We start from the raw sequence: 22,774 nt of genomic DNA, 5'->3' as shown, positions 1-22,774 counted from the left end.
TCTGCTTCCTCCTTTAAATAAAAATACTCTTGTTGAGAGGATGTTAGTAAAGGAAAAGTATGCCTTTCTAGATATTTCATTATTACCAGAGAGTTTAGTTTTTATATGGTTTTATTTGTTTATTTTATTTGTTTGCAATTTTTAACCTCTAGAGATTTCATAGAGCTATTTAGGGAATTTAAGAGAAAATTCTAATAAGGTTATTAGAGAATTTACACAGGTTATTTTTACCCCTTCATTAGAAGAGTATAAGATACCAATAGGGGGGTTTCCATTAGATTTTACTAGGTATGGAAAGCCTTCTGATCAGTAAATCCGACCACCAAAAAAGCCACTTGTTCTAGCCACCAGAACTCTTGCCCTATAATAAAATTTAAAAAAGGTTCTTAAACTAGTGAAAGGCTCTACTTGCCAGATAATCAAATTACTGGTGTCCTCAAAGTTACTTGTCCCAGTGTAATAGCCTATCAAGAGGACAAAGAACTGTGTGCATCTTTGAGTGTGTTCACTATTTTTAATGTGCTAATGGAATTTTCTTTATCAGTGTATGAAAATGAAGACCAGCTACTTTGGCGTCCTGATGTGGTTTTGGAGAGCAAAGTTAAGGAGTACCTTGTTGAGACCTCATTAAGAACTGGACATGAAAAACTAATGGATAGGATTTCTGCAGGAACGCATACAAGGGACAATGAACAGGTATCTTCAACTACTTCTGTTGAAACAGCAGCCAACTTACAGCATCTCCTTGGTTTCATATGTTTGATTTAAATATTTCTTACATGTGAATTGGATATCTTTTCTGACAGATTTTTAAAATTTGCAAAGTACTGGTTTAAAAAAACATAATCTCAAATCCTAGAGGTAACCATTTTACATAGTTTCATGTCTTCTGGTCTTTTTTCTATACAGATACACATATCTTACTTTAGATACCATTTTATATCCTTTTAATCACTTAATCATATTTTCCTTTGCCATTGAGAATTCTTTAGTACCTCATTCTTGATGATTATATTTTTTCTTAGACTTGTAATTACTTCTTTAAACATGCTCTATGGTTGGACTTTTAGATTTTATGATAAATATATTCTTTGAATTATTCTTGAACTTCAATCAGGAAATGATTAAAAGTGGTGTCTATTAAGACAGTATGAATTTGATGTAGGAGCATTTGCTAAGCACTTGTGTACCTGTAGATGTGGAACAGTCTCCTGATCACATCTGGAATGGGGGGTGGGAGCATTGCCTATTAATAGACTTTTGAAGGCCCCTAGTTTTGCCCCTCTGACACCATTTTGTCCCTCTCGTATACCTTTTTCACTCTGTATACCAAATCTATGTGATCCTGACTCATGAATACCCAGAGACAGGTAGACTCAAACTTGAATTCCCAAATAACATAGAGAAATCATATTAGCTGAACTTCAAAGTAGTTTTATCAGCTGTCAAAAAGAATTGTCCTGGATTTTTGTATTAATATTTTATTAAGTCTATAAATTAATTTTGGAAGAATTAGTACTTTCACAACATTAAACGTTTCTACTTCAAGAACATTATCTGACTCAATTTATTTGACTTTTTTATATCACTCAAATGTTTTTGTTTTTTTGAACATCACATCCATCTTATTAACTTAATTCATTTTGTGGGTGTATTTAATGCTATTATAAAGGGGATTTCTATTATATTTATAATTGTATATTGATGTAGAAAAATAACAATTTTTAAAAAATTTTATTTTAAGCTATTGAAACATTTTTCAGTTGTTTCTCTTAGGTTTTCTACTTTTTAAAAATTTATTAATATTTTTGTTTTATACATCATAATTATATACATTTATGGGATGGGGTGGTTTTCTGGCTTTAAAGTCATTATTAAATTATACTTTTGTTCCTTACTCTTATTCGTATTTTATGTCTTAATGATTAGGCATAACTCTCAGAGACATTTGGTATTAATAGTGATTTTGGGCCTGATTTTGGTAGAAGTAATAAATCTAAGGTTTTTCCATTAAGGATAATACTGGCCCTTAGTCAATACAGGCTATCTTTAGTATAGCAAGGTAGTATCCACTATTTATAACTACTATAGTTTTTATCTTTTTAGTTAGAAATAGATACTGATTTGTCAGTTGCTTTTTCATTGACATGTTTTTTAATTGACATATAATTGTACATATTTATGAGGTACATAGCGATATTTCAGTGCATATAATATATAGTGAGTGATCAGATCAAGGTAATTAGCATAGAGATGATTATTTTTTAATGTAGCCTATTTATGTATTAAAAGTTTTTCTAATAATAAACCATCCTCACCTTCCTTGAAACTTACTTGTGAAGGTAGATTATTTAACTTATGATTGAATTTTGTTATTGCTATTTATTATGTTCATAATTACAAACAGCTTTAATAGGAAGAAATTCTAATTGAAAAAAATGATACCTTTTTTAGTAGATAGAAATAGCTGAGGCCATTTTAAACCCAGTCACTAAAGTACCAGTGCTACCATTCCAGGCCTGCTCTGTTCCCTTTTATTAAAACTCTAAAAGATAAGGAGGAAGTGACATCAAGAGAAAAGCCATAGTTCTAATTTTTCCCAACTAGAAAAAGTCACCTAAAATAGGGGTATGTTTCAGCTCAGAAGGCCTAGCAATTAGAAGAAAAAGGAGTCAAGAATGATACAGGTAGGTGTCTTCTGAGAATTAGAGTAAGAATGAACAAACTGAAGTAGTACCACAGTCAGTCTGCAGGATAGTTATATAAACTAAATGCCTGGGCAAATGTACCCTCAGATGTCCTGAAATTAGGGAGTATTTCAGCCAGTATTTGTCAAGATTTTACCTGTTTTTTAAAATGCTATTAGGTATGAACTTACAGCAATTTTTACTGGATGTTTTATTCCCTCTGTCTCTCCTAGGCATTATATGAACTTCTCAAGTGTAACCACAATATAAAGGAAGCAATCGAAAGGTACTGCTGCAATGGAAAAGCATCTCAAGGTAAGAAAGAAACACTTGAATTCAAGAGAGAGAAATGACATAGGATGGTCATTTCAATATTTAAGAAAAATATTGTAAGAAACAGAGCAATTTGTAACATTTTTGTAAGATCTCTATTCGTCAAATAATTTTTTCCTTTTCTTGCCCTCTATTTTTAGACATACCAGAGATTGTTCAAATACAAATTAGTTGTCCCCTATCACTTCCACTTTGTTGAAGAAATAGTTATAGAACAGAGCAGACCCCAGAGATGACAATATCCAAAGTAATGAAAAAGAATGGTTTTATAATTTCATTGAAAAAAAAGTTGGGTTTTTTTTTCTGTTTTTTAAAAAACCAGACAGGAAATGAAAAGGAGATTAAGGATTTTAAAAAGTAACATGTATAATATAGTCCATTGAATTTATTGCAAGAAGTGTATTTTTAGTAATCATGTAATAACATTTTTACAGTGCTTAGGTTTTGTTTTGTGTGTGTCAAGGAAAATAGTTAACTTTTATTTCAGTATTTTTTGTCATTATATAAATGGATTGCATGCACCATAGCTTACATTAAGTAGATACAGAGTGAAAATGATACTTAGTAATATTATATAAATGGCTTAGAAAATATAAAAGCTGAAAATAGTAAACTTGTACATTGAGTTAGTCTATTCAAATATTTCCCTTATAAAACCTGCTTCTTGAAAAAATTATTTTAAGCTCTTAAAACTCTTAAAAACTAAATACTGATTTCTTCAAACTATTTTTTCACCTTTATTGTAGATTATTAATGGCTTTGGGGACCCGGTCTCCAATATCATTGAGTGAGACACTTCAGAGATAAAGGGGCATAATAAGCAAACTCTTAAGTCTAGACTGTGACCCTGTGAATACCTTCTGGGTCTCTACCCCAAATAGATTTTGAATTTGCCAACATTAACATCTGCTGGGAAGTTGAATGGGATTTAGTGTTTTGAAAACATGGAGAACATGTTTTGAGAACATGGACTGTTTCTTATTCTTATATTTCCAGAGTGTGGCATTCCAACTTTAGATATATATGTATTGATTATACTTTATTTATGGCCTCTAATTAAAGAACATAACGGTTTTGATGTAAGACCAAAATAGAGTTTTTTTTCCCCATAAAGGAAATAGCCCTTTTTTCTAATTTTAAAATAGTATATGCTTATTGTAAAACATTTTTTAAAAATCAGAAAAACAAGCATAAATTAAAGAAAAACATTAAATTCTTGTCTCATAACACAGAGGAAAAAACCCAATGTTTATATTTTTGTATTCTAGGCTTATTGATAAGATTTAGAATATGCGTACTTTTGGTGATCCTAATAGAAGTCTCCTACATACTGAATTTGTGTGTATGTGTGAGTGAGAGAGAGAGAGAGAGAGAGTGTATGTGTTTATGGCCTTTTACAGGGAAAACACTGAAAATAAATCAGTGATTCTCATAAAAGAGTGCCGAGGACAATGAATTTTGTTTTAAATTATTTTTTAGAAGGAATGACTGCATGGACAGAAGAAGAATGCCGAAGCTTTGAACATGCACTCATGCTTTTTGGAAAAGATTTTCATCTTATACAGAAGAATAAGGTAAGCGAAGCAAATTAGTACAGAGAAATTGCTTACGTAATTACAGTGAACGTAAGCAACTAATTTGTAAGTCACTTGAGTAGGAAAAATAGCAATAACTTGTTAATATTCTCCTGCCACTAACATCTCATACATCACTATAAACATAACTGGAATTTGCTCACAGGTGCCACAGGCTGCTCATGGGATGGCTGAGAGTATATTCACATATCTTTTCACATAAACAGTTATAATATTCTACTCAAAGAAAATGGATTCATGATATTTTTCGGGAAGGTCCGTACTCTTTTATGTTCCTCCTTGACTTTCATTTCTTTCCAAGCTATTCAGAGGTTTGTGGCCTCAAAAATTTCTTATCAGCAGTAAAAACTGCAATTGCTGAAAGAAGAAACATTGTTACTAAAAGCAACTAAAAAAATATATTCCAGCAAAAGCAAATGCTGGCAAGGATGTGGAGCAATGGGAACTTACGGGCATTGCTGGTGGGAATGCAAAATGGTATAGCCACTTTGGAAGACAGTTTGGCAGTTCTTATAAAACCAAACAAACTTTTACCATATGATTTAGCAATCCTGCTTCTTGGTATTTACCCAAATGAGTTGAAAACTTATGTCCACACAAAACTTCCACACAGTGATAGCAGCTTTAATCATAATTGCCAAAACTTGGAAGGAACCACTATGTCCTTTGAGATGAGTGGATAAATAAACTGTGGCACATCTAGACACTGGCCTATTATTCAGTGCTTAAAAAACAATGAGCTATGAAGCCACAAGGAGACATGAGAAATCTTAAATGCATAGTACTAAGTGAAAGAAGCCAATCTGAAAAGGCTACAACTATATGACATTCTGGAAAAGGTGAAAACTATAGAGACAATAAAAAGATCACTGGTTCCCAGGGGTTTAGAGGTAGGAGAGAGAGATGCATAGGTGTAGCACAGAGGATTTTAAGGGCAGTGAAACTACTCTGTATGATACTGTAATGGTGGATACATGTCATTATACATTGTCAAAACCCACAGAATGTACGTCAAGAGTGAACCCTAATGTAAACCATGGACTTTGGTTGATGATGTGTCAACGTAGGTTTATTGATTTTTAACAAGTGTACCACTCTGGTTTGTGGGATGTTGACAGTGGGGGAAGTTATGCATGTGGGAGCAGGAGCTATATGGGAACTGTCTGTCCTTTCTGCTCAATTTTGCTGTGGACCCACAACTACTCCAAAAACTAAAGTCTGTTTAAAAATACGTATTTTTTTTCATCCTAATAATATGGGATAGTTAAGTCTCATTAAAATATTCTTTTTTATTATCTCTCTTCATCCTCAAGGAAGGCAGTGTTTTGAAGCATTTAGGTGGGTAGGTCAATATTTTATGCCTTTAAAAAAATTAACGGACTTTATTTTTTAGAGCAATTTTAGGTTTACAGCAAAATTGAGCAGAAAGTACAAAGTTCACATATATCCCTTCCACCTCTATAGTTTCCCTTATTATTAACATTTTTGTTAGTATGGTACATTTGTTATAATTAATCAGCTGCTGTTGATACCTTATTATTAATTAAAGTCCATAGTTTACATTAGGGTTCACTCTTTTTATTGTACAGTGTGTGATTTTTTTTTTTTTTTTACAAAAAGCATATTTTTCTATGTCCAAGTATGGTAAAGGAAGGCCAAGGTGGGAGGTCGGAGGATCACTTGAGCCCAGGAGTTCAAGACCAGCCTGGGCAACTCCATCTCTACCAAAAATGAGACCCCATCTTTACAAAAAGTTTAAAAACTAGCCAGATGTGGTGGTGTGTGCCTATAGACCTAGCTACTCGGAAAGCTAAGGCAGGAGGGGATCACTTGAGCCCAAGAGCTTGAGCCTACACTGAACTATGATTGTGCTACTCCACTCCAGGTTGGGTGACAGAGTGAGACCCTGACTCTTTAAAATATATACATATATATATATATATTTTTTTTCCTTTCTTTTCACAGGTATTAATCCCTAAGAGTCAATGTGTTTTGACAAATGTATAAGGACGTGTATCCACCATTACAGTATCATTTTGAATAATTTCACTGACCTGAAAATCCCATGTTTCACCTATTCTTCCCTCCCCCTACCTCACTCACAACCTCTAGCAACCGCTGATCTTTTTACTGTCTCTATACTTTTGCCATTGCAGAATGTCATATAATTGGAATCATACAGCATGTAGCCTTTTCAGATTGGCTTCTTTGACTTAGCAATATGCATTTAAGTTTCCTCCCTTTTTTTGAGGCTTGATAGCTCATTCCTTTTTATCACCAAATAGTATTACATTATATGGATATGCCTATTTGTTTATTCATTCACATATTAGAGGATATCTTGATTGCTTCCAAGTTTTGGCAGTTATTAAAGCTGCTGCAAACATTTGTTTGCAGATTTTTATGGATATAAGTTTGCAACTCCATTTGGTTAAATGCCAAGGAGCAGGGATTGCTGGATGGAATGGTAAAAGTATGTTTAGTTTTGTATGAAACTGCTAAACTGTCCTCCGGAGTGGCTATACCATTTTGTGTCCCACCAGCAGTGAGAGTTCTCTTGCTCCACATCTTCACCAGCATTTGATGTTGTCAGTGTTTTTGGATTTTCACCATTCTAATAGGTTTTTAATGGCATCTTTTTGTTGTTTTAATTTGCAGTTCTGATGATGTATGATGTTAACAAATGCTTATTGGCTATTTGTGTATCTTTTATCAGGTGTCCCTTCAGATCTTTTGCCCTTAATTGAGTGGTTTGTGTTCTTATTGTTAAGTTTGAAGAGTTATTTGTATTTTTGGATTCTAGTCCTTTATCGGATTTGTTTTTTGCAAATATTTTCTCCCAGTTTGAGGCTTGTTTTTTATTCTCTTAACAGGGTCATTTGCAGAGTAAAAGTTTTTAATTTTAATGATGTCCACTTTACAATTTTTTTTAATTGTTCATGCTTTTGGCATTTTATTTAAAAAGTCATTGCCAAACCTAAGGTCATCTAGATTTTCTCCTGTTATCTTCTAGGAGCTTTTATAGTTTTGCATTTTTACATTTAGCTCTATAGTCCATTTTGAGTTAATTTTTTGAAAGGTGTAAGGTCTGAATCTAGATTCATTTTTTGCATGTGGATGTCCAGTTGTAGCACTACTTGTGGAAAAGATTATCCTTCTTCCTCCATAGAATTGCCTTTGCTCTTTGGTCAATGATCAGTTGACTATATTTATGTGGGTATATTTCTGGGCTCTCTCTTCCGATCCATTAATCTATTTGTCCATTTTTTCCCCAATACCATACTGTCTTGATTACTGTAGCTTTATAATAAGTCTTGAAGTTAGGTAGTATGAGTCCTTCAACTTTATCTTTTTCTGGGTCTTTAGCATTTCCATGTAGAATTAGGTTGTTGATATCCACAAAATAACTTGCTGGGATTTGATTGGGATTGCACTGAATCTGATCAAGTTGGGAGCAACTGACATCTTAATGAGATGTCAGTCTACGTTCATCTATCCATGAACATAGAATACCTCTCCATTTATTTAGTTCTTATTTGATTTCTTTAATCAGAGTTTGGTAGCTTTCCTCATATAGATCTTGCATGTATTTTGGTAGATTTATACCCAAGTATTTAAGTCTTGAGGGTGTTAATGTAAATAGTATTGTGTTCTTAATTTCCAATTTCAATTGTCATTGTTGGTATATAGGAAAGCAATTGACTTTTGTATATTAACCTTGGATCCTGCAAATTTTTTATTGCGTATTAGTTTTAGGAGTTTTTTGTTGATTCTTTGGGATTTTCTACATAGACGATAACGTCATCTGCAAACTGAGACAGTTTTATATCTTCCTTCCCAATCCGTATACCTTTTATTTCTTCTTGTCTTACTGCAATTGCTAGACCTTCCAGTATGATGTTTAAAATTTCTTACTTTCTGTACATATGAAAACCTAATGTTTTTTCAAAGATGAGATGAATAGATAAAACATTTTTAAAGAAGTCTGGGTTGTCTTTTTAAATAAAAATAAAACCGTCAGTTTTGTAATGACTTATGAAATTTACTCCATTCATTCCAAAAACAATTATGTCCTTCCACTCTACTTACCAGACATTGTTTTAGGCACTAGAAATATATCATTGAATAAGACAGAAAAGGTCTGTGGCCCCAGGAAGCCTGCATTCTCTGTGAAGACTTATATTTAATGATGTTTATTGAAAAGGTATACTGTATTTCTTTGTTTAAAAAGCTTGTCCCTATATTAATGATATTATATCACAACTTGCTCAAGAATTTGGGATAGAGATACAGAAGCTTTTTTATTGGGTACTGATTAAGCAGCGGAGAAAGTGTTTATTGGATAAGGATAAAGAATTTTGTTAATGCATCTGAACTCATGTCTGTGGCTGTATGTGGTTAGAGGAGCCCTAGTTTGAGTGTGGAGCCAAGTTGGTGAGACTCAAATTTTATTGTTGTTGTTATTACCAAAGTCTATTGGAGATGAGAACCAAACACATGTTGGAGGAAAAAAGTCCTACCTTTAGCCAGCAAATAATCTTAAATTCCAGATGCTATAGATTATTGATTCTTTTGCCAAGGGTTCTTAATCTTTTTTGGATAATAGAACCCTTTGATAATCTGATGAGGCTGCATTCCTTCTCCCCAGAAAAGTGTACCTGCATATAATTTTGGGAATTAATAGATCCCAATGAAATCCATTCATGGACCCCTCAGGGGTTGGTTAATCCAAAATTAAGAATCCGTCACTATAGTCAGAATCACAGTGAGAGTTCAATGAAGAGAAGTAAAGAATGTGCCAATGTTTAAGGATTTTTAGTAAATGTGTTAGAGAATTTCTGGATGCGTACTTTTTTTATAAACTAATACATTCTAATTTTTCTAAAAACAACTTTGGGCTTTTGAAAATGGCCTCATTATTAAAAGTAAAGACATTTCACTAATAAAAGTGTTTGGAATTTCATAACTGGGAGGATAGAAAATAAGACCCATGGATTGAAGTTACAGTGTTGTAAGGGGAAAAATTGCTTCAAAAATGGGATGACTTTGTTTTATTTTTAAAATTCAACTTTTCTTGTTAGGTGAGAACTAGAACAGTTGCTGAATGTGTAGCATTCTACTATATGTGGAAGAAATCTGAACGTTATGATTACTTTGCTCAACAGACAAAATTTGGAAAGAAACGATATAACCATCACCCTGGAGTTACGTAAGTACCATGGGCTTGACTTCAGTGACTTTTGTTTTTAATCATGATATGCAGTCATAAAATTATTGGGGTGTATTTTTCAGGGACTATATGGATCGTTTGGTAGATGAAACAGAAGCTTTGGGTGGGACGGTAAATACTTCAGCCTTAACTTCTAACCGGCCCGAGCCTATTCCTGATCAACAGCTGAATATTCTCAACTCTTTCACTGCCAGTGACTTGACAGGTAAAATGAAAATCTTTTTGGGTTCTTTAGTATAGTTTGTTGGAAAATTGCGTCCTCTTTGCTTCAAATTACAGGACCACTTGATTAAACCATTTTCTGTTTCTTTTTAGCTTTGACCAACAGTGTAGCAACTGTCTGCAACCCCACGGATGTGAATTGTTTGGATGATAGCTTTCCTCCACTGGGCAACACACCCCGTGGACAAGTAAATCATGTGCCTGTTGTAACAGAAGAGTTACTCACCCTGCCCAGCAATGGGGAAAGTGACTGTTTTAATTTATTTGAGACTGGATTTTATCCCTCGGAGCTAAATCCTATGAACATGTGCAGTGAAGAGTCAGAACGACCAGCAAAAAGATTGAAAATGGGCATTGCCGTTCCTGAATCCTTTATGAATGAGGTTTCTGTAAATAATCTGGGTGTGGACTTTGAAAATCACACACATCACATCACCAGTGCCAAAATGGCTGTTTCTGTGGCTGACTTTGGCAGTCTGTCTGCCAACGAGACCAATGGTTTCATCAGTGCCCACGCTCTGCATCAGCACACCGCCCTTCACTCTGAGTGACACAGGGAAGGAGCGCAGAAACAGTGTGTGTTCAGTACCAGTAAACTTGAGGGGAGCTATCAGGTTTGCATAGTCTTTCACTGGAAGTTTGAACCTTTTTCACTATGACATCAGTGATGTCAGTATGTATAGAACTATATCTTGATTTATCAAGAGTATTTTCATTTTTCAATCCATAAATGTGGAAATGAACTATGATCAGCAGAGTTGGGAACTAAGATTGAACTCTGTGGTGCAGCTTTAAGCTCTGCTTCTCTCTTCCTCATCCCCCAATACCTCTTCCCCACTCCCTTCTTTTTCTATTCTTTTCTGTTCCCCACTGCCCTCACTCCCAATTTTAAAACCTGTAGACAGAGGCCACCAGCTCAAAACCAGCACAGATGTTCTGAACTGAATGGTGTGGCTTCTTTTCATGTAAATTCCTTTTGCCGTAACGGATGCAGTGGAATAACAATGTTTACAGGTACCGATCCCGATCCCTGCTCAATGTAGCATTTTTTTGGTTTTATTTTCTTAATTAATAAAAGCAGGGGTAGGTTTCTTTAAACTGCACAAACATGCAAGGATTTTTTTAAAATGGAAACTTCTCTCATGTTATTCAACTAGAGCACTTCAGTTTACAAAACAGCAAGTCCATCTTTATGGAAGCCAGCACGAGGAACTGTGTGCAAATTATGAAGACACTTGCTTGGATCCTGCTTCAAAATTCTAGACCAGGGCTACCTTACACAGAATTGGCCATTTTACTCGCAGGAGATTTCTGTGTAACTTCATTTATTGGCTAAAAATTTGGTATTTGAAGATGTGGTATTCAGATGGGGTTTTGTCCACCATTGTCAAGATTGTAATCTTAAAAATCATATACCGGTTATTGATAATTTAGTTTATCCTGAGGCAGTTGACTTGCAGAAACACAGTCGACAAAGCCTAGGATGTTGCCACTCAATGGTTTACATTTTGGGACACCTCTTAAGTTGTTCGTAGCACTGCAGTTCAAAGTGTTAATATTTAGAGGGACCTCTAGATTTTATACATAATGCAGTAGAACCTTGAAGTATATTTAAGCTTTTTTGTTTAGCTTGAACACTTGTCAAGAAAAATGTGAGTTCCTATCCGAAATAGAATGGTACGTTACCACTTTAAGTTTTAAAAAGTGATAAACATTTAGTTGTATCTCAGTTTTGTTTTTATTCTAAACATCGTGAATGGGAAGCCATTGTCATAAACTTTGGCCATTTTTGCTCTATAGACATGCTTCTTTAAGTTATAAGGTGAATCAAACAATATGTAATACAGTATTAGGATGTAATAAGCTTTGCTTTTATAGTACAGTTAAAATACAAAATTCCTTTTTTTTTGGCACCATCTTAATTAAAATTTTTGATTTTTACTAGTTGCGTTGCTTTGCAAAAAACATAAATGTTTGGCTACATTGCTAATATTTGTAAGTGTAAGTTGCTTCAAGGTTGTGCTGATGAGTAGATAGGACGTAGTGATTAGTGATCGAAAGGGAGGGTATTTATTATACAAACTGTGAACTGCAATGACATCCTTAGTTTTGGATGATGTGTATTTTTTCTTTGCAGCATTTTAATGAAGATTGCTTTGAAGTGTTTACGCAGTAGCACATTTACTATAAAATTTAGTTTAGCACAGTGGACAAAAGTAGTTAATAACTTAAAATCAGTCTCTAATTTATACATCTGAAGTCTAGCATTCCTGTATGCACACAGTAAATAATGGGTAGCCTGGGCTCTGTGTTGCTTTCCGGTATTTTTATCCAAGGTTGTCAGCTTCTTATTGCTGTGTTGGTTGTGCTAAACTTTGAACCTTATTTCTTTTATTAAAAATCAGTACACTTTCTATAATTTAGTAAGATACTGGCCATAATGTTCCATTGTTATAACTTTAATTTTCACTCTGGGTTTACAGTGGCTGGTCTGTATAAATAATTTACACAAAGATGACTGAATGCTAATACCAGTTGCACTTAAATGAACATGCCCATTCTCAGTAGCTGATGCAGTAATATATTCAGTTTATCTATGCATTGCTGGGATCTTGATATAAGATGGAAACAGTGTTTCTTATCTAAAGTTTTGATTATCAGCAAGTTGAATGGACACTTTAGTTATTTAAATAAAGATTTTTGACCAAAATCCAGAAAATGGTATGAGAGAAAAATAAATTCCAGCTAGTTTAATAGATTTTTAAATGCCAATCTGATTTTAGCCTCTTAGAGAGTGCTAACTAGCTGGTAACGTTTACTTTTAATTCCTTGTTAAAATGAGGCAATAATTTGCAAGATTTTTGTACATAAGTGTAAATTCTTCATATCTTTTTAGATCTAATTCAATATTTTCTGACTACTTCTGCCATGTATAATACCATTTTTGTGCATGCTTGATGTGACATTCATAAATTGTACCACTATGACTTTATCCATGTAAAATAGCTATTTATTGAATTTTCTTTTAAAAGCTGAATTTACTGTTTTTTCTCTCCGTTTAAACATCTTAACAGAATTTGTTACTGTTTATTAAAAGAATTGCGTTTGAAAGCATGAAAACTGATTTATAATCATATGAAGAAATAATGCCTTTTTTATCAAGTGTTAAGCACAATTCTTATAACAAACTGTGATAAATTCTTTGTTTTTTTTTCCTTTGCCGCATTATTTTTGTATGAACAAACCAAAAATTCATGGTGAGCAGTTGCAGTGTTGGCTGATATATCTTTAATGTACAGGGAATTTGAAGAGGACAGTGGATTCATTTAGAAGTGTAACTGGTGCTGTGATTATAGCAATACTTTTACTTTTGTTAGTTGTACTTCATCTTTTTTACACTAACTTTTTAAATGTTTAGTTTTCCTCTTGTCATGGTCAACTGCTGAATTTACTTGAAGGATGTAGAATACTGTTTTAAATAATACTAAAATCTGTACAATTAGGTCAAAGAATTGTGCAATTGTTTCCTTTTTAATTTTTAAAATCGAGGGTCATAAATATTTGAGAACGCCAGATCTGATAGAGCATAGTGATACTATTTAATTTAACCAAAGTCTCTAGTGAGTATTTCAACTTTGAATGTAAACTAACAAATAAACCTGACCACCAAGGAGATTGTTTGCCCAGAGTTTCAAAGCACATTGTCTACAAATGGGAATTGAAATAATTTATAAAAATATTGACATTACTATGTTTTTTAAAAAGTTCCTAATTTTTTCACTAAAAGGAGGAAACTATTAGTTTTATTATTAAATATGGTAGATACTATTCCTCTTAGATGACCAGTGATTCCAATTGTCCCAGTTTGAAATAAGTACCCTGTGAGTCTGAGATAAATTAGTGACAATCAGAACAAGTTTTAGTATCAGATGTTCAAGAGGAAGTTGCTATTGTTGCATTGATTTTAATATTTGTACATAAACACTGATTTTTTTGAGCATTATTTTGTATTTGTTGTACTTTAATACCTGGTGTACAGTTCCAGAAATAAAAATCTGGAAATCTTTTTTTTTCTTGGTTTGTGTGAGTATTTGCCAAAAATAGATTTTTTATTTAATGAATGTTAAGCTATACCAAATAGCTAATATTACACCCCTGTTAAATTGGTTTTACATGCAGTAACTAAGACATAGGTAAGTAATAAAGGTGGTAGATAAGTTTTCTTTAAATCCTCTATAGTAGTTTTCCATCTATAATAAAATTCTAACCATCTTAAGGATTATACTTTCAGTTTAATTCAGGAAGCATTTGTTGAATGTTATGTTTCAAACACTGTTCTAAGCAACTGGGTCTTTTAGGAAAACATGATATCTGAAATTTGATCAAGTATTATTTGACAAATTATGGTCAACTAGTCTTCCTTATCTACACTATTCATAGTTTCATTGAACCTACCTAGTCGCATTTTTCCTAAACCTTCATCATTTCAAGCTAAAGATCTTGCGTTAGCCTAATTTCACAGGTTTGTCCCTGTATTTCATTTTCTGTGACCAGAACTTTTATCTAGTTCCATTCTTAAGATGCAGTGATCAGACTGCACATAATACCCAAATATTGTACAAAGCCAAGAAGGGGCTAGAATGAAAGCAAAAACTTTTACTCCTCTGCTTTTGGTTACTTGTCTAAAACCATATTCCTTCATTCTCAGACACCAAAGGGCCTCAGTGTGGAGGGCTTGTGTGGTGGACACATGCACAGAAGCACCTCCAGAGGGGGGACAAGCACAGTATTTGAATACAGCCAAGGCAGCAGCCAGGTGCCCCGTAGGAACTACACACTACTTCAGGCTTTGAGCGGGGGAGAAGCCTTGTGGAAGCACAATAATCTCCAGTGACTTCTAGGATACTAGAAGTCATTTTGACCATAATTTCCATCAATAGTGTGCTTTTTGAGCCTGCTGGTGATAAGTGCTACAGAGAAAAATACAGAAGTGGAAAGGAGAGTACTGGGGTGGCAGCCAGGGATTGCAACTTCAATAGGGTGATTAGGCAAGGCTCCTCTCTGAGAAGGTGACAGGAAAGGGGAGAACAAGCTATGTGGCCATCTGGGGGAAGATCTTTGCAGGCAGAAGAAACAAGTGCAGAAGCCCTGAGGTGGGAACGTGCCTGGCAGGTTCAGGGAATGGCCAGGGGGCAGGTGTGGCTGGGATGGAAAGAGCAAGGTGAGAGCCAGGAGAGCAGATCTGAAGTAAAGAGCAGCTAGATCACGTATGTGAAGGACTTCATTTGCTCCAGGACAGAAGGAGGATTTTGAGCAGGGGCATGTCAAGATCTGACTTTAAAAGAATCACTCTTGGTGATGTATTCTGTAAGCAGGGCAGGAAAGACAAAGAGCAAAGACAATTAGGAGGCTATTGAAATTGTAATAAACTAGGGGAGTAAAGCTGGTGGTACAGCAGTGAAGGTGGTCAGAATCTGGTTATACAGGTTCCATGAAGATTTCAGGGGCCCAGTAAATAACACCCTCCTTCCTATCCAAGTTTAGAACTGAGAATTGGAGCAGGAGTCAGGTCTATGGAGATCAAAGTAACTATTGCTAATAAAATTCTGGGGAAGATGGCTTCAGAGTTTTGGCCAGGTTGGCTTGTTAATACTCCACCTCTGAAGTAGACTCATTCTGGCACTGGCTGGGCTGGCTACAGGCTGCTCCCTGCATAAGGCAGAGAACTGCCCAGGACACATTCTTTCTGCTGGCAGGCAGAGTCTACAGAGAAGGAACTAGAAGGGTGTGGGCCATTGGTGCCTAGTTCTCCAAACATACTCTCAGAAAGTCACTTCCTCCAGTGGGGAGAGAGAGAGGCTACGAGCATTACAAATGGAAGCCCTTCACATAAAACCTGAGACATGGGGAACAGGTATTCCTCCCATTGACACTATCTTTTAACTATCTTCCCACATGAAAACAATCTCTTGCCCTTTTTTTAAAACCTTTTTTGGTATGGAAATGTTCAAAGAGTAAATAGTATAAGGAGCTCACATTTTGCTCTTATCTAGCTAGAACAACCTTTAAATTGTACATACATACACCAATTTACTCATAGCAACACAATAGATATTTTTTACTTGATTCTATAAAAATAAAGTATTTACATAAGTTTGTAGACATCAACAGTACTACAAAAATTACTGGTGCTTGGCTAAAATTTTACAAACCACCACAGAGCTGTACAAAATAAACAAAAGAAAAATTGAAATTATAAGTTCAAGTAGTAGGTTTTAATTTAATAAGCTATTGTGTATTTAGGTGAAGCCCAATTAAAATTTGAATTACATTACAAATTTGAAATTGTAATGAAGCAAATAGCTTTTATCATGAAATTGGAACATAAATATAATGTCAACAAAAACAAAAAATTCCTACTCCAATTAGGTCTCAAAATATTTGTTCTACAGGTGGAACTCAGAGAACTGATTAATAAAAAACATTTAGATAACTGAGTAGAAAATCTAATTTCTAATTCGGAGTTAGCTGACAATTGTGTAGTAGTTTGAAAAAAACTCTTCTCCTTGGTTGATGTCCCTAAGTGCGACAAGAACGACACATCGAAGCGGGCTGAAAACAAAAAGAAAAATATAAAAAGGTAAGAATAGTGACAGATAAAAGCTCAGATTTTTAATATAACCAGTATGGGTTGTATAGATGTAACTTTCTCTCTACTCAGGTTCCTCACATTTTAATTTATACATTTGATTTCAGTGAGGAAATAGTTCTTATCCCTGATGCAGTACTCTAGAGAATGTCCATATCATTAAAAAGACCACAAATCAATATACAGTCAGTTTATACAACTGACTACCTCTTCGGAAAACTCTGTTTTTATGTTTAGGCCCCTGAAACTGATATCACAAAAAGGATTTTAAAATGACATTATGGTTTAACATTCTTTTATTAATTTGTATCTTGTATTCTAAAAACTGGAAACATTACTTAAAATTAGTTGGAATTTAAAAAAATACTTTTTCTGGACACAATAAGACACTGTTATATGTACACCTTTGAAGTTCTAATGACATTATAGCCCAGAGTGTATGGCTAAAACAACCTAATTGTTCTAACACATACATGTAGAGACACAAAAGTTATCAAATTTTAAGTATAATGAATAGTCCAAGTTTTAAAAATCATTCATCTTAAAAGGATAATTTAATAGGTCCTATATAAAATGTGTGCTAGCAACTCAGTGAAATGATATAAAGATTATATATTCCTATAGCATTGTTAACAAAGAACTCAGCTCTCCAGAATTACTTTTATTAAAAATTGTTATTTGAGTATTCTCAGTAGACTTTCCACTTAATAAGCAGAAAATAAATGTTACATTAAAATATGTGTTTTCTGAATATAGTCCTTTTTTTCACTATTAGGTTTCGGAACCAAATAGTGAAATGGGCAAAAGAAATAGTGTAATTTGGCCTCTTTCTTGTGAGGTAGAGAACATGATACTTTAAATGATTAAAGTAAAAATGTATTTGAAGATTTTATGGGTAGGAAAAACAACAGAATCAAAAGAAAAAAACTTTAAGGTCAATATTTCTAAAGTATTACATAGAACAATAATGGGTAATAATAAGCAGAATAAGCTAAGTTAAAGGAAAATTTTAAATTTCAAATAAGCCTACATTAACACATTAAGGTGTTATGAACATAAAAAAATCTAAGTTACTTATAATTTTTCAATAAAAATATCCTGCCCCAAATTCTATATAGCTTTTTCTTAGAAAGTATTTTTTTAAGTACCACATAAGATAGGAAATGCTCTTTTAGAAGACTAACCTTTGTTTGTCATAGCTATAGGCAATGTTTGGAAGATATTGCTTCAGCTCTATAGGGAAAACCTCAGGCACATCAAATTCCTGATAACAGACATTAGCTGCTCTGTCTAGGAACAAGCACAAAATTTTTAGAAAAAGAACCATGATACAAGGTCATGGAAAACAGTATTGAATTATGACACTTAACATATGGTTTTCTAAATTATTGGAACATGCTCAAAATAATTACTACTATGTTCTAGGCATTGTTAGATTTTTTTTTTAAATGGGTCATTGGGAATGAAGCTGTTAGTTTTTATATATTTATATATATTTTTATATATATAATAAATAACAAATAATATGTAAAACAATAAAAAGTAAATAAAACATTTACATATAACAATAAACACATTTATATTATATAAACATATATAATATATATAAATATATTTTATAAATTATATATTATATATAAACATATATAATAATCTGTATGTTTTATTGTTTACTTTTGATATACCAAGAAATAGAGGCTCAAAAAGGTTACAGGTTAAATAAAAGAGTCAGGCTTGGAGTTCACATCTCCCTAACAACAAAGCCTATGCTAAATGTAGCCAAATGATCAAACTTTCACTTATGGGAAAGTCAAATCCTAAAGAAGGTAAGTGACTCACCAACTTAGCGATAGAAAGAGGATACCAGTGTAGCGATTAATCTATAAGGCTATATTGAGGCACTGACAAAATAATCTCTAAATTAACTAAAACGTTATTTAAAAAATGCTAAAATAATAATGATCAAAAGGGCAGTTATCAATTGCCTATACTCACTGAAAAATCAGAACAAAAACAGTAACTTAAAGAATTCCATGTAATGTGTATCATTATTTCCCCAAATTCTCTCTCTCTCTCGTATCTTCCCTCCAAAAGTTATAGTTGCTTAATTAAGGACTTTGAATACCTGAGATGTTACACTCAACTGCCTCTGGTGCTCAGTCATGTGGCAAAGGAGTAGAATTAACCATTGTTATAGCGCATCTCACAGCTCCATGATGCTTACTTACCATTGGAACAATTGTTGACATACTGTCCTACAGCCAGGGGATTATGAATTTCTGATGTTAGCCATGTACTATCACTCATTTTTAAAGGGCCAAGTTGGTCCCTCCCATTGCAAGATCTGAAACAGGTGAAAGCATTAGTTAAGGGGTTATTGTTCTGTATCTTAAAATAGAATTCAAAAATACAAAATTTACCTTAGAATTAAACAAGTACAATTTCTCTTAAAAAAAAAAAACTTGTCTAATCAACAGGACAACAGTTGTTACATAGAAGTTATCTAAATAGATTTTTATTTAAAGCACAAATGCTATTGGTCATAATCATTGTTGTAAGTGTGGTTGTGTCTCCTACACTTAAATTTGAACATGGGCATCACTTACCTGTACACAACTTTTGATATTCCTTTGTCATTTCCATCAATAAGTACCCCATCCAGGCATCTAAAAATAAATGGATTTCCAATGGACTGGAAAAAGATTGGCTCATACTTCTGATATACTGTACCTAATATATCACAAGATAAGACATATTATAGCAACATGGAAAAATCATAAACACTGTGGTAAGAACCTTTCTCTGAAACATAATCACATTCTCTGTAGTTACTTTTCCCCTTTAAAGAGTGAATATCCAATAGCAAGCATAGAACCAACTTGTCCACACAGCAGAATAAAATATAACTATCTTGGTTAATGATAAAATGAATACCACATTTTAGGTTCATTTTTACAAAGTCATATATATATTTTTAAGTAAAGTATGATTTGACACCTAAAGAGTCTTTTAAAAATGTATTTTGCTAATAATTTAATAATATAGACATATATGGGCACAGATGAGTCTGACATTCAGGATGTTTCTCCTTTTTCTGGCAAAGGAGGAAAGGAGAAAATTAATATTTACCAGGTGCTTCCTATGTGCCACGCATGTTAATCTATTAAATTTATTTTAGTATTAATTGATTTGGTTGGCTTGATCTATTTAATCTTTATAGAGTTAGGTTAGTTGTATAGCAGGAAACTCAAGACTTTCTTGCTTAGGGACGTAAAATTAGAAAATAGCAGAATTATTTTTTAAAAACATGGTCTACCTGACTCAAATATTCACATATACACTTTCCACTATACCAAATAATGTAAGTTTAACAAATAACATTCTATTGCGCATGCTAGTCAATGATCTTTTTTTTGCAAAGAAGTTGCTTTACTAGTGTAGAAATGGCAGAAAGACCTTTATTCAGTGATTTATGGATTTAAACTCTTATCTTTTATGTTTTGACCCATACCATTTTTATCTTTAGTCATCAACTAAGCCAAAGTGGCTTATTCTCTAGTGCTTTCTAAGTAATTTGTACAAGTGGACTATACAATGTTCTAAACATTGGCTAGAAAGATTTCCTTAAAAGAAAAGTGCATTTATTCCAACAAATACTCCATGATACTTTCTAATACATAATTTACAAACAGTTCATTCCCAAATTAGAACTTTAAAAATCTATGGAAACCTGAGTTTCAAATTCAACCCTTTAAATATTACAGGGCTAGGTATTTTGTTGAGCTTATATTAATCAGTATGCAAGAAACTTGGCAAAGTACTAATCATGCTGTTACCAGGATACATAGATACAACTGCGCCTTTTGGTACCAATCCTTTAGTAACGAAGACACCTTTTCCAGCAGAAATCAAAGAGCTAGTTGCTCGAGCAACACTGAAACCCAATGTCTTATAAAGAATTTCTTCTGGTTTTAAGATATTTTGTTGTTGATGTCTGTTTTCAAGCAGTGTCACCCTTTGATGTTCAAATGCCAGAAGGTCTTGATATTTTGATTTAACAGGTTCTGGAAGCATAGTCAAGATTTCTGATTGTTTATCAAAATCATTTAAAAATAGAGCCTGGAAAACTTTCAGTAATGTTCCTAGGACATCTTCATCTGAGATAACTTTGTCTTTAGATTCCTCTGGAACATATCGGAGGGTCCTGAAAATGGGAAAAGTTTCTATTCACTACCTTTCAACCGGTAAGAGCCACACTATCTTCATGCTTTCTGGGTTACTGGCCTTAATGAACTGTAAGATTATTCTGCTGTGTTTGCAAAACATAAAGCTCAAGAAGTTCAGAAAATAATTGTTTGGGGTAGCTCTAGTTACCTAACTCCCAACACTACCCATACAAGCAGTCAGAATTTATGAAAGGCCCATTTTGTACCAAATGCTTTTGGGTCTTTTGATTATCCCATTTTTGCAGACAAGGAAACAGGTTTGGAGGTGTTAGGGAACTTCCCAAGGTCCAAAAGCCAGCAAGTGGGAGAGCCAGAAGCAGAACTGTATGTAGCTCAGCTCTCTCCTCCACTACACCCAACCACCACTTACTTGAGTGTTATCACATAATGAGAACCCTCATATTCAATGGCTTTCTTTACAGGCATGTAGTTTCAAAGACAAATTTAGCATATACTTAGTCACATTCTCTCCAGGAGTACCATCTTCTTTAATGACTGCATCACTTATTTCTACAACTTTAGTACATAATTTCCAATTGTACTAATTGCATTATTTTTACTCTTGAGCAAAAGGGGTGCAATTTCCACCTCACACTTCTATAGTAACGATGCACCTGCATTTATGTCTCCTTCGTATGAAACTTCGGGAAATCTCTTGGGCTTCCCAATTTTTCGTTAACTGCTCTTCCATGAGGCCTAGTCTGCCTATGTGGTAAGCACTGTGTTGAGTCCTTGTAGATCACTAGCATACCCTTAATAATGCCGGCAGGGTCACTGTCCAGGGCGACCTACTCAGCTAGCGTACTCAAAACTCGACGTGCTTTTAGTCGCTCTTTGCCCGTTTTATGCTTAGCTACTCCAAGGTATCCTCACAGCCGAGCTGGGTTGCTTTCACCACGTAAATTATTTGTATGGAGCTGTGAAAATAAACCTTGCTTTGACTTTTCGGAGGAAGTTCAAGCTCCTAACTATGTCTCGGCGGAGAAAAGGCCACGCACTATCACGAGGTAAGAGTAGTCTTTTTTTTTTAAGGTTTCCATTTTTGCGCAGATACAGGAGCCCCAGCAAGTTCGGAGCCCTAAGAGGAACAAGCGCCACGAACCGCCTGCAAACCCGACCTTGCAGGCCTAACAGCGCGAAGCACACTGGGAGAGGCCGCAGGCCCCGCCCACCCAAGGTCCGCGCCCGCTTCAGGCACTTGGCCGACCGCCGCCGGACCCGCCGCTGGCCCCGCCCACCGCGGCCCCACCCGCCGCTAGCCCGCCAACCTCAAACCCGGACGCGGCCTCAGACCCCGCCCACCCAGGGCCCGCCTCCTCAGGCCCCTCGGCCGCTTCAGGGCACACCCGCCCGCAGGTGTCTCCGCGGTTTCGCGGCCGTGGTGGCGTCTGGGACCTGACAGAAGGTACCCTTGGTGCGGCCGCCCCTCCTTCTCACCTCGGGTTGTGGCTTAGGTTCAGCGCGATCCAGGGGACGAAGCGGTACTTGTAACGGCGCCATCGCTGCCACAGGCCCCGCAGCAGGCGGCGCGGCATGGCTGCCCCGCGGGGCCGTGACGAGGTCGGCACGGGAGAGGCGGGTCGCGGTCTCGGGCCCGCCCCGGCCCGGGTGGAGCGGGTCCGCGTTGTCCCGCCCTCCTCGGTTTCCGCCCTTAGAATGCCTGGCAGCGCCGGGCTCCCGTCCTTCCCCTTTTTTGACCCCAGCCCGCTGAGCCAGAGGCGTGTAGACCTGGAAGGAGGCCGCCGTTTTCACTTGTTCTTTCTCGTGTGGTTTGAGTATTTTCGCGCGCGCACACTCAGACTAGCCTTGGTTGTGCGCAGAGGGTCGCAGGG

The 22,774-nt window shown here is 35.1% G+C and overlaps 2 protein-coding genes across 4 annotated transcripts in view; one reads left to right on the top strand and one right to left on the bottom strand.

The window, feature by feature from the left end:
* MIER3 (MIER family member 3) overlaps positions 1–14,134 on the top strand; it is a 31,714-nt gene extending 17,580 nt beyond the window's left edge. For 2 of the 3 annotated variants that reach the window (XM_069491954.1, XM_069491953.1), the window contains exons 8-13: positions 545–696; positions 2,921–3,002; positions 4,500–4,594; positions 9,697–9,824; positions 9,908–10,050; positions 10,161–14,134. In XM_069491954.1, coding sequence (XP_069348055.1) covers positions 545–696; positions 2,921–3,002; positions 4,500–4,594; positions 9,697–9,824; positions 9,908–10,050; positions 10,161–10,618 — 1,058 coding nt within the window. In that variant the 3' untranslated portion in view covers positions 10,619–14,134. The remainder of the gene's footprint in view (positions 1–544; positions 697–2,920; positions 3,003–4,499; positions 4,595–9,696; positions 9,825–9,907; positions 10,051–10,160) is intronic. The other variant, XM_069491955.1, reaches the window with a different exon arrangement.
* A 2,022-nt stretch (positions 14,135–16,156) lies between these two features.
* On the bottom strand, positions 16,157–22,525 carry SETD9 (SET domain containing 9). Its single transcript, XM_069492300.1, has 6 exons — positions 22,380–22,525; positions 20,553–20,920; positions 19,323–19,446; positions 18,945–19,060; positions 17,901–18,006; positions 16,157–16,679 (listed from the first exon to the last, which is right to left on the bottom strand). Exons 1-6 carry the CDS (start codon positions 22,475–22,477, stop codon positions 16,592–16,594), a joined length of 900 nt encoding a protein of 299 aa, XP_069348401.1. The 5' UTR covers positions 22,478–22,525; the 3' UTR covers positions 16,157–16,591.
* Between the last annotated feature and the right edge of the window lie 249 nt (positions 22,526–22,774).

Source organism: Eulemur rufifrons, chromosome 17, assembly GCF_041146395.1.
Source record: "Eulemur rufifrons isolate Redbay chromosome 17, OSU_ERuf_1, whole genome shotgun sequence".
Classification (NCBI taxonomy): domain Eukaryota; kingdom Metazoa; phylum Chordata; class Mammalia; order Primates; family Lemuridae; genus Eulemur; species Eulemur rufifrons.
This window is presented reverse-complemented; position numbering and strand designations above follow the sequence as displayed.